Below are 13,268 nucleotides of genomic sequence, written 5' to 3' on the forward strand. Positions count from 1 at the left end.
TTTGATTTAACTGATCACACTTAAGTATATCCATAATCAGCACCTTGAAGAAATTATTATAAAACACTAATAATATTTGAAACTCATATTAACAGTAGACAAACATTTATTTAAATTGATATAAGCTAATTGTACTCTTAATGTGTCTTTATTAATTGGATGTAAACATATTTTTGACAATGCATGTGATGTTACAGGTATATTTAAAGGTATAATGTTCGATTATCTTTATATGGTAAGGTCATTGAAGTAGTCCCGTGTTCATCCACCTCGTCATAGAAAGATAATATTATATAAGATAAATATTCATTCAATATACTGCGCATACCAGAAGAAAAATCAACAAAATCTCTAAATAATATATAGATTATGCCAATATGTGCGTCCGTACGCAGCATATGGCGGGCGTGCCACATATATATGTATACAATTACACTATTTCTCCTATTATGCTATGATAATACTTTTCCTGCTATTGTTTCGAAATCAATTATCTATATTATTCGTGTTAAAAAGCACATGACGGAGGAAATAACATAAGTTAATGGGACAGTACTGCGTACGCGCTACATACAAAAAATATTTTGATCCTATCTTGGATATTAACTGACCTAGAAACTAATAATCTGGATCGCGGTTTGTCATTCTCCCACTAAACAATATGTAGGAGAGAGCATTCTCTTAACAACGCGGAAGAACTAGAAACCACACAACCATTTCAAAAGAAATGATATAATAATATTACAGGTCAACCGCTTAACTGAGTTATGTCGCGCAGCACCTGGCATAATTTTAACAAGATTTTTCTGACGATATTCAATAGCCTAAAGTGCCTATCAAATTAGTAGTAATAAAAAAAAAATTTAATTGATAATTGAAATGAAGAGACAAGCCTTTTGCAACTTTTTTCAATCAACTTTTTATTGAATGTCGTCAGAAAAATCTTGTTGAAATTATCCCGTGTGCAGAGCGACATAACTGTTACGTAAACTGTCACTCCTCCCGCACGGCGCAACTACGTCTGGAACCGATTTAGTTAAGCGATATGCCTGTACACATATATTATGAAATTCATTACCTTCTTTTTTATCAGTATCACAAATTTCTTTTTACGACTCATCCTTACAATTTGACAACTTCAGTGTGTTAAATTTGCAATAGTTATTTATTGAGTCGAGTATATAAATAATGTTCGAAAAAGGTAGACAAGTTCATATAACACTCGAGTAAATTGTTAATCAGTTTCGTAACGGGAAAATTGTTAAGGATCTATAAATGTATAGAAATTGAGTAACAATTTACTCGTTTTTTTCACAATAGCTCAGTATATACATAATATATTAAATTTTATCACACATAAATGTATGTATACAAATAATATTTTTTTATTTATATTAAAATCAAGTTTACATTTCATTGATATGTAAAACTATGTACAATAATTTCATTAGGTACGTTTATAAACAGCACAATTATACAACAAAAGCCAATAACTTTAATTTAATAAATAAATAAATTTACACTATGCTTAATCAGAAAGCAGTATTATACATAAGTTATTAACGAATTGTACGCGAGCTATACAGATAAAATATACTTATATTTGAATACAGACGATAATTATAATTACAATATGTACTAATTAAAGGTGGTCCACCCTTTAGGTACACTGGCGTCGGGTCGCGCACTTGAACTCGGGGTGTAATCAAACAAACCAAATTGACTAAAATCGAGTCCGTATTCATGCAAGAGCGCACTATCTGCAGTAGACTTGATCGGGTCGGTTTTCTCACTTTTATCTCGGCGCTTGAGCGGATCGAAATCCTCAAGGTTTGTCGGTGAATCGTCCAACTTTATGAGATCAGAGTCCGCGTCACGTGACTGAAAAAAAAACATAATATACTCTTCGTATGTTTATACATTTTCCTCACATATTTCAACCCGTAATTTACGAAAAAACATTTTTATTTGAAGACATTTCAAGCGATCTTTTATTGAATTATCGCGATTTTAGTGATATTAGAAATGCGAATAATAGCGTTAACTACAAAGTAATAAAAATATAGCTTAACTACAAAAAGCTAATTCGTGCTCAGTATACAAAACATGCTCAAATATATACTACATAATTATGTATATATATACATGCATAGTAAATACTCGTTAGACGCCGAAATAACATTTTTCCCAATATATTATTGTTATTTTGTACCCGAAAGTTAGTTCGTTAGCAACCCATTTAATGTAATGATGGGAAAAGCTAAATAAAAATAAATAACATTCGCTTTACCCACCTATGTACGTCCATAAGAACCAATTTAATTCTTATTACCACTCATTTTGCACTATGTTTGGCATTGTAACATCGACATAAAAACCTAGAGTCGAAAGAAATTATCGGGAAAAAAATTGTCTGCGTTAGTCATCACCAATGGTCGGAAAAGGTGTTCCACGTATTATAGATACATGTAAAGATACATAGCTACAAGAAGCGTTATAGAGTTGTTAAAATCGCCATATATTAATTAATTACTTTTTTGAATTCCGGATTTCCGGAAGTGGTTTTATTGTATCGTATGACAAACTACTGACATAGGAAATCGAATTTGGATTTGAAAGTAATTCTAATAGTGCCTTGTAAAAAAGTGCAGTAGATAATAGACAGCCTTGTTACTGTTCCGTCATTGTGACCGTCAATATGCGGGGCTCGGTGCGGTATTTAAAGCTAGGGAGGGGGCAGAGAGTGACCATTCTCGTTACTTTTATTCTCTGCGTTGGTAAATGTCTGCTTCCTAGGTCAATAGTTATTTGTCAGACGATGCAGTAGAACCTTTCCGGAAATCCGGAATTCGAAATAGTAATTAACTAATATTTGACGATATTAACAACTTTATGTTGCGCCTTGTAGCTATATCTATACATGTGGAATACCTTTTTCCGACCATTGGTCATCACGCCACCTGGGTTAAAATATTTTTTTTATTCTACGACTCCTTATTCACCAACATATTTAAGTGCATGTACTTGGAGTAGTAACACTTTTATCTTCTAGAATGAGTTATGATGTAGCGCTTACTCGCACCTCCCATTAGTTATAAAAGACTCGACTAATCGGTATACACGAATTTAGTTCAAAAATTTACGTACTAATACCGCAAGACGATTTCACAAGTAATATTTACACTATCCTGTATGCCTATGTACACGTGGTTAATCAATTCAGTAGGCGTTACGTTATTAACACTTATATATTTTAAGATACTTGAAAATTTTGCTTTGCAATTGAAATTGGTTCTAAAGCAAAAAAAAATACTCATAATATAAATAGATAATTGTCCATTTACATACTCCAATGAGTGATAGGAAAATAGTAACTCGTGTGATAGGTAAGAATCTCCATTTACCAATAAAGTGAATTAATTAAACCAGAGGAAGTGAAGGGTTCTTAATATAACAACCATATAGGAATGAAGGGACAACCTTGCGAATGTTAGAAATATATTAATCCATAATCATTAACAATAAATTAAGTGTTTTCTGATATCAATGTTTATACTATAAATACTTATTTTTCATTAGTTAAACTTCTTGTGTTAGTGCAAACTTCACTCTTGTATCTTCATGTAATAATTAAAAATAAATCTGCTTTACATATGCGAGCAGGATCGATATGATAACCAAAGCGCATAGCACAATTACCTCTTGTTGTTTACCCCTGAATGGGTTGAGGTGGAGGGGGGCGGGCGGCCAGGGCACGGCCCTGACCAACCTACTGTGGTCCTGGTTGCGCCTATTGACTACTACGGGCGACGACATTGTTGGCGTGCTGCCGTTACAAGGAGCAGGAGTGCTGGTTTGCGGCAACTTTCTCTGGTTCGTCGACGTAGTCAGTTTCAACTTAGCTTTATCTTTCCCTTCCGAAAAGCTTATTGTGCTCGTATGGAAATCCGCCGCGGCGTTGCTCTCGTTTTTAGTAATGTTACTGACAAAGTGCATTCTGTTGACGGGCGCCGGCGTGGCGCGCGGCGGCGGTACAGGCGCGTCCGATATGTCAACTAATTTCTTCGTGGATATAATTGGATAGCGGAGTGGGAGTTTAGGACGTTCCGGTAACCGGGGTGGGAGGCATGGTGACAGTGTTTTCTGCAAATAAAATTTAAATAATGTGCCACAGTGCTCCTAGGAGCGTACATGCTGGCGACGCATTCACATGGCACACATTAACTGGTCATGACAAGAAACTAACTATGCACAGTACATGTGGAAAAAGCTGGGGATCAAATCGAAGAAGCATCATGAAATATTAACCTAATGAGAAGCAATTCTGATCATGAAGGATTTAAATAGATCAAGCTCTACTGTGCACCAATAATATGACCTTACTTTAATTAAGTTCACTTTGGTAATTATTCTATGTAATTTATAATTACATACAATCATTACTAATTTCGACTAGGTCAAATTATGAGTAATCGAGAAAATGTTTCCTATAATATAATTGTTGTAGGATGTACGTAGTCGATTGCGAAGTTCTGTCACAATCAGAAAATCTCCAAAAAGTAATATTATACATCGTCAGTTTTTTGTAGAAAGGGCGAAAGCGTTTCAAAAAATTTTTCAGGAGACAATGATTTAGGTTTTAAAGACTGTTTTAAAAAATTTACGTCCAGTTTTAAAATTCAATTTTGGATTTAATTAAGTTTAAGTTTTAAAATTGAATTTATACCTGGACGTAAATATTTTAAATCAGCGGTGAAAAACTAAAATTCGCCCTTTCTACGAAACAACGACGATATGTAAATGAATAAATAATGTAGATTTTAAGACTTTCGTGGTTATTCACTAAATGATTATCATTAGTAACAGGTTTCTTACTAGGAAAATAAAAAGAAGTTATACCGTGGTAAGAAACCTGTTACTAATGATAATCATTTATTGAATAAAATGCACTACATATTAAACGAAAGCATAGACATTCCGGATTTGATTTTAATAATATTGTTTGTAATGACAAGGCAGGTCATTGCATAAACAAGAATAAGCATCCTAATCATCAATCAAATAAAGCATCCGAATGAGGTAAATTAACTTTATTTTATGATACCAAGTGAAGGGGCGAACAGTCGTGCGCCTCCTGGAGAGCGACACCCCTGTCCATAACAAATTGCAGTGCCACTCAGAGTTTTAGATCGCAAAGACCACTGCGCCCGTCGCACTAAGGGTCGTATTCTAGAACTCTACTCAACGCTTAAGTCAGGATTGCACTGGAAACACAAGCACTGGAAATACGACCCTAATGGCAGGGACTTGTGTTTGATTTCGAGTGCTTTGAATCATACTCATATCCTGACTTGAGCATTGAGTAGAGTTCTGGAATACGACACTTAGGGTCGTATTCTAGAACTCTACTCAAAGCTCAAGTCAGGATTGCAATTGAAACACAAGCACTGGAAATACGACCCTAATGGCAGGGACTTGAGTATGATTTCGAATGCTTTAATTAAACCATACTCAAATCCTGACTTGAACATTGAGTAGAGTTCTAGAATACGACCCTAAGACACATAAGTTGAGATGTCCCATGTGCCAGCAATTTCACCAGCACCGTTCAAAACTGCTCACAATACTGCTTGGCGACAGAAATGGGTAAGGTGGCAGTACTTCCCCAGACGAACTCGTTCACAAGCTCTACTGCTACTAACATCTTCAGTAGTGTAATTTATCACCATGCCTATTTCCGTCACTGACTTGACATAATGTGCTTGTGAAAGTTGACACTTACGCGGGGTATGGAACAGGCCTTCTCTTTGCCATATAGCATAATCCAGAGAATCAACAATGACAAAACAAAGACCATTCTTCGTGCACGATAACATCAATTTGACACGCGGTGGTTCTCCCTTTATACGCGACAGCTTATTAATATTAATGAATTTTGTAAATTCTGACTACAAAGCTGCGTAAAGAATGTGAAAAATGTTATTGTAAACAAGATATCAAGCTTTGCATTCGTTAAAATAATCAGATGCGTCGGGCATTGCGGGTTAAATACTCCCAGTTTTTTAATAATTTTCATGAATGTGGTCAAGAAATCGATGGAAGAGTTGAGTGACAGAACTTCGGAAATCACTAGTTACGTTTGAACGTTTGTAAAATTTTATATGATATAATAATTAAATGCACTTTAAAGAACATCAAAACAAGAAAGAATTGTTATAAGCTAATAGTGACATGGCGAAGTAACATAAATGACCAAATGCATGCAAACGATATACAATTGAAAAAAAAAAACTACGAATGATTAAGAAATTTCTACTGAATAAAAGTGCATTTAAGTAGTCTCCGATGTAAAAAGTAAAGTAAAATAAACGAACAAATAGAACTAGACTAAATAAGAAAGAAAAATTAGCGAAATGTCTGGAGCAAGAAATAAATTTAATACTTACTTTACTTAATACAAACAATTTGGTTATTACAGTATATTTATTATATACACGGGCGTAATTACGATTACGAAGATTTTTGTATCTTTTATTAGATTTATACAGCATAAATATACAGGGCGACATAGCCGAACAGATTTTAGCAAGCGGATACCGAAAATCGTCTCACATCCTAGTCCTATTAAAACTTTATGAGAAATAATAAGACGCCATCCGAAAACAACCGTGTTAAACCTTTTATGACCTTTATCGGCTGAGAAAAACACGAGATTATTGTTTTATCTCCAAAACTTGCCGTAAAGTATAATAATACTTACAGCTTTTTCTGGAAGACTGATTTCTGACCCTGGAGCATTGTCGGGGAGACTGTCTCGGCGGCGTTCATTTTTAAACAGGAATTCCATTTCTGTGAGAAGGTCCAGCGGTAGCGCAGTAGGATGGTCACGCTGCATATCTTCATGTGTTGGCGCCGACTCCGACGAATCTGATGATACCGGGGTTACCGAGCCGCAAGAAAATCTAGAAACATAACAACAAACAAATAAAAAAACTTACAAAAACGAAATAAACAAACATTTGCTTAGCTCTCATTGCACAGACGAAAATCAATAGGAACTTTATAGTTTTCTAGTAATGAAATTGTTAGCATTTATTACTAGCTGTGGCATAAGCTGAATAAGTAAGGCTAGACGACAGGGCGCGACTAGCGCGAGAGCGACATAAAGCGCGGGATTTCTATGAGAACAGTAGTATCACTTTATGTCGCTCTCACACAAGTCGCGCCCTGTTTTGTAGTACTTATATTTTGTTTATTGCTTTTTGTCTATTTTGCTTTGCTTTGTATTGTTTTTTTTCTTGTTTTGGTGTATTTTATTTTGGTTTTTAATTCTTTCTATTTTATTTTGTTTGTCCAAGTATTATTAACTTCTAGTTTGTATCTTTCTATTCTATTCTTCTATTCTTTTTACAGTCATCTCAAGAAAAATAGCAATACTTTACATTCGAGTGTACAGGGCGACCTACGGCAATAAAACACGGAGGAAAAGTACTTTAAATATTGTATGTACGATATTTTCCTTCATGGAAACTTTATATCCCGCATTTATAACCGAATTCAAAAAAGGAGGAGGTTCTCAATTCAACAATATTTTTTTGTGTATGTTGCGCTATTACTTAGGCAATTGTGAACCGATTATGACGATTCTTTGACAAGGAGCTCTACTATAGGAAAGAAGATACCTCAGTATTGGTCCCATTTAAATTTGAAGAAAATATTCCACGTCTAAGGGTGGCAAACTACGGGATGAATTCGGTTTCGTGCACTTTCCGGTAACCGATTTCAAAAAACTTGGCAAATAAGTGTAATTCCACAAACTTTTCAGGTCGCTTTTTCTTTTTACAAAAATGTTACATATATTATTAAGTTGCCGATGAGAAAAGGGCCAATTATAATAATTTATTCATTTTACGTATTATAGTATCTTAATTTAAAGCAACTCCGGTCAATTTGATGCCTTTAGATTTTCTTATTTTGGTATGATGGATATTCGAAACAATATGCTTAATTTTGTTTTTAACTCACTATTAAATTGCTTTTTGTATAACAAATCTTTAAAACTTAAAAGTTGCTTGCCTCGTCTATGAATTGAACCGATTTCATTCATAGATGAGGCAAGCAACTTTTAAAAAGTCTTGAATACAGTATTATTTAAAAAAATAAAATAATGTCTCCATGAATAAAATATACTAAGGTCAGATGGGGTAAGAAGAACGAACTTTATTTTGAGTCAAATGTTTGGAGCTCTAGGAAGAACAGATAGTCTTATAAGAATTTTGAAGCACACTAAGCTTTCCTGTTTATCAGTTTTACATGCTTTAACAATCATTATTACACTACATTCAATTCTTACGATGTATTTGACGAAAATGTGCGAATTATGCTAACGTTTCTCTTCCTCCAAAAGATGGTACAGAGGACCAGCCGTCGTATTTCTTATAAAGGTAATGTATATCTCGTATTCTCAAGATTCCACAACTGTCAAATTTGTTTTTCCGCCTTTGGTTTTGGAGCATCGTATCGGCATCTCTTTAAAATCGTTTAAACTAATTTGTTTGTCTTTTTTATCGTTTGAGATACTATAGTGCTAAAGTTAGATTATTACTTAAGACTTCAAGTCCCTCCTATCCTATTCCCTATTTAACCTATCTACAATATTTAAAGTACCACGTCTATGGGAATACCGAGGTTACCCTCATAGCCGTGGGATACTATGTATAGTTGAAGCGGTACCTAATTATTGTGTAACATAAATAATAAAGCATAGTATTATAAAATCGGAGAAAGTAAATCGATGATACCTGCTGTCGTCAGTTGTGTTTATTGACGACGGCCGTGAGCCTGTCTTTGGTAGTTTATTCTTCAACCCTTTTACCGCAGACTTCATATTTCTGCCACCTTGTCGAACCTACAATGACAACATAACATGTCATACTATATAAATAAAATTTTTAGTATAAGTTCCTAAAAAATATGTAATAAAAGTTATTATAAAGTGCAAAAATTGTAGAAAAGACACCCAGAAAAAGGAAAAACTAGTTTATTGCCAACAGGGGGCTATGAACATCATGTCACAATATGCAGTCACATGCAATAAATACCAAGATGATAAGTTTCCCATTACACTGTATTAGGTTATATTAGTCTTGATTATTCCATTCTGGAATGCGATAAATACATTTAGTGCAGAGTGCCTCAATATATTATGGAAATCTGTTTTGAATTGCAGAAAAATAGGTGCGTAGTAACATTACTCTGTGCCTGCTGTGTGTTAAACCAGTTCACGGGTGTAGGTCAGCGTGAGAATAAGTAATTTAATTTCCAAATGCACGAGAGAAATAAATGTAGGCCATACAAATATTTCTCCCGGCCCGGGAATCGAACCTGGGACCTATGCGTGGCATGCCGGTATGGTAACCGATCGGCCACGGAGGCAGTTATCCCTATGCATTTCGTCAAAAACTACATAAAATCTAAAAAGAAAATAATACAGCTATAGAAAATAGTGTTAAAACCACATACAAACAGATACGCGGACTAAGGACAAACGTAAATATAGAAATACCTACGAGCAGAACACAATATAAAAGCGCAGGCGCAACCATCACCATATACTTAATTGATTACTGAAATGAGTTTTTTCTCAATTAGTAGCAATATCAAAAATTTTCATTAATCCAAGATTAATGTTAAGAAATTGCCTGTAGATTAAGTGAGAGGGTTTTATATGGTTAGGCGATCAAATGGTTATGTCAAATACGCGCAAAATCCGTTTCGCAGGACGTGTCAAAAAACATCTACGAAAGGTATAACAAATATAATTGTTCTTTACTAGTATTGATTTTGTTATGATAATAAATTTTGCTAAAGAAATATTATAGTACCTATAGCAGTTAATCATATAATACCGATTTTGCGATAGCGACAGCGTAATATCTGTGAAGTATCGATACGAGAGTGGGTGTTTGTTATTGTTTTCACTTCATGAATTACTAAGTGTATCTAATATAATTTACGACGTATACAAAGATGCTGAGACATATGCACGTATCTGGGACCCCGTAATTGTGATAAGAAATCTTCCGAACTGCAGGGCGCCCCGTTTTCTATAGGCAACATATAAAGTCCTGATAAGTTTGAATTCGATTTTTGCCAAACTTGCACAACCAAAGACGGTTGTGCCGCGTTAATTACAATAAACCAATGTACGAATCACTTTGAAGAAAACAAAGCACGAACTCTCTACAACAAAAGTGAATATAATTCAGACCGATAGACCAGGCAAGAGTGCTAGACTCACCGTTTTAACAGCTGATTGAACTGCGGGGTTCGCCTGAAAATATTCACAGTTTAAAGCCAAAGATATGTCTTACGTACTTACAGCATGCATGCATTCAGTTACATTATAGAATTGCCGATTCTTCAAAGTATTGGTTGCACTCGTTCAAATTACATTATTTTTTTAATAATAAATTACATCTGTTAAAGTTCTACAGCGACTTTACAACTGGTAAACAATACAAGTTTCAAACGTTGTGGTAAGTGTAAGTCAAATTATGTCTCAGGATGACGGACGTAGTGGCAGTGCCCCTTAGATCTTTGCAATTTAAAGCTCTGAGTGGCACTGTAACTGTTATGGATAGGCGTGTAGCTTACCATCAGGCGCACGACTTGTTCGTCCCGTCACTTGATGTTATAAAAAAGAGAAACAAAGTATTACAGCTGGGATACAAGCTAAAAAGGTATAGCAACCTACATAATGTCTAAATGTTAGTAGTCGCCAAATACAAACAATATAAAGCAAGCCAAAACATAAGCTACTGTAAACGAACTAAAATAACAAAATATGTATAATGGCAAAATAAAATCAACTTATTTGCAACTTGTACTCTACTGTAACGGTGTCCTTATTCAGTAAGTGTTTTTTAAAAAAGTATTCAAAGAATTAATTAGGAAATTATTATTAATAATATTTACGATAAACACATCACAATCTAAACATCACTATTAACATACGCACATCTCAGGATGCAAGCACAACTAAAATAAAACAAAAAGTACATGTAATATAGAAAACGTCACTAATTTTACCTTATCTTTAACCGTTTTGAAGAACGCGCCGCCTTCTTTCTTGACAGTCTTGGCCCATTCTCTGTATTGCTGTTTCAGTCTTTGGCCACTACCTGTACCGAGTCTATCCGCGTAATAATTGCACTCCACTTCGAACTCGTCGTTGAAACCTCTGCCCGAATTGAGCAAATCCAGTCTTTCGTCAATAAACTGAAAAGCAATGAACTACAGAAGGTACATTTAATTTAAAATGTTTTCGTATTATAACTTGAGCTTAGTTTGCAATAATCTGGATACGACTCTATTTTTGGATGTTTACTCGTGCTAGAAATCCGACGAATGTCCAATATTTAAATAAAATATGGCATTATCGTTAATTTTACATAAAATTAGGATGTTATAGTTATTGTAGTTTAAAACAGGGTGTGGAGGTGTGGTGTGTGTTGTATATAGGGCTTGCTCTCGGGAATTCCCTGATCCGGAAATACCGGGAAATCCCGGTACTGTCGATGTGCAATCAGTCCCGCTACCGCAATTATAGATTCGCGGTTATAGCAAGGTACTAGCTATCTACTGAGTTATGAGTAACGTCGCCTGCTGGCAACTTCGTACCGATGAGCTGGCCATTTAATTATGCCATTATAATGCTACTTAAACTTATTACTTAATTACAATGCGATTTTACATAATTATGTTACGTTAAAACTAATAATCTCTCAAATAGATATTTTGAATAAAAACCTTTTGTTTTTCTAGAGAATGAAGTTTTTCTTTGTAATTTAGAAAAAAATAAGAAAGAAAGAAACAAAATTTGATTGAGTGTCATTCATTTAAAATTGTACTTACAAAATAAAAAATTAATTAAAACTTAAATTAAGATACTGAATGGGCACCACTCAGCATATGCCGTGGCTGAGAATAGCCACGGCGCTGGTATTACACATATAGAGCCCATGGAGTGCGCCACAGGCGCACCAAACAACACCACACACGAGGCATTGACTTTTTTTTGCACTGACATTTATGGTATTATTATTGCGTAAATTATTGAACAGACACGAAAAACCCGGAAAAGGCATAATTACTGGTTACAGTTAGCCGGGAATACCGGTACTGATCCGAGCCCAGCATCGGGAATCAGAATATTAGAAACCGTACCGGTTCTGCAAGCCGTAGTTGTAAGCGAGCGATTGTGTGAATGTGTGTGTGATGAAGAGTGTGCATATGACTATAAGACGCCGCACTAACGTGTCTTGTGTGGATACAAGCAACCTGCAACTACGTGTGGCGCACTATATAAGTTTCCGGGATGGATAAGAAAAAAATACTATAAAATAATGGTCAGAAATGAATTTATTGTTTCTCAAAATACATCTTCAACAATTGATTTGTCTGCTGGCCGTGTGAGAACTGGCGTTATCGTGGTGTAAGTTGATACGGAGTTTACGGGTTTGTCAACAACGTTCGGCAAACAAATAGTCGTGTACCAATCACTATTCACGGTACAACATGTTAAAAGAACTTGGGCCAAGAAGGCCAAGAACTGTGCAAGTTATCGAGACGTGACCGTGCAGGGAATGTGTGCTGAAATTAAATAGCGCCTTGCTGCAAATTTGTTTATTGGGATTTGTTTCACACAAATGCTCACCAAACATAGTCCTTAAGTAAATAATCTAAACTGATCACAATTACTAATATAAGTAAATCTGGAATTATATTACGCGTGATAAACGTGGCAGTCCGGCTGAGAGAAGAGGAAGTGAGCAAGAGAGTGAACGGATTAACGTTCATAAAGAATATAGATATTGAACCATTGACAATCTAAGGGGTACCATTCACTGTCTAAGACAACAATCCTCCAAAACAACAGTAGCCACGTGTCCAGTTTTATTAAAAAAAGAAGCAATCATCCGCTTAGAGGCACTTTGCACTCGCGCCACTTTGGTTGGTTTCGGCTCATCTCGAAAGACCCATACGCTCGATTGCTGCTTTGTTTTGGGATCGTAACTGTAAATCCATGTTTCGTCGCCTGTTACTATGTCCCACACCAAATTTGACGTGAGACGTCCGTTTTTTGAGCTTCAGTCAAATTGTGTGGGATCCATCGAGAGCACAGCTTTTTCACATACAAATGTTTGTGTAGTATTGATTGTATTAGGGGTTAAAGTATGAAATTGCCGTTTTATTGCAATAGGTTC

The 13,268-nt window shown here is 35.2% G+C and overlaps 1 protein-coding gene across 5 annotated transcripts in view; it reads right to left on the reverse strand.

Annotated features, from left to right (window-relative positions):
* Nucleotides 1–1,252: 1,252 nt before the first annotated feature.
* LOC113232711 (DENN domain-containing protein 1A) overlaps nt 1,253–13,268 on the reverse strand; it is a 20,904-nt gene continuing 8,888 nt past the window's right edge. For 2 of the 5 annotated variants that reach the window (XM_026467762.1, XM_026467517.1), the window contains 6 exons: nt 11,092–11,280; nt 10,301–10,333; nt 8,802–8,908; nt 6,761–6,962; nt 3,700–4,143; nt 1,429–1,881 (listed from right to left, as the gene is read on the reverse strand). In XM_026467762.1, the coding sequence (XP_026323547.1) occupies nt 1,639–1,881; nt 3,700–4,143; nt 6,761–6,962; nt 8,802–8,908; nt 10,301–10,333; nt 11,092–11,280 (1,218 nt within the window). In that variant the 3' untranslated portion in view covers nt 1,429–1,638. Of the gene's footprint in view, nt 1,367–1,420; nt 1,882–3,699; nt 4,144–6,760; nt 6,963–8,801; nt 8,909–10,300; nt 10,334–11,091; nt 11,281–13,268 lie in introns of those variants that run through there. The other 3 variants (XM_026467591.1, XM_026467841.1, XM_026467677.1) reach the window with 3 other exon arrangements.

This window comes from Hyposmocoma kahamanoa, unplaced genomic scaffold (assembly GCF_003589595.1).
Source record: "Hyposmocoma kahamanoa isolate Upper Pololo Valley unplaced genomic scaffold, ASM358959v1 100021, whole genome shotgun sequence".
In the NCBI taxonomy this organism is placed as follows: domain Eukaryota; kingdom Metazoa; phylum Arthropoda; class Insecta; order Lepidoptera; family Cosmopterigidae; genus Hyposmocoma; species Hyposmocoma kahamanoa.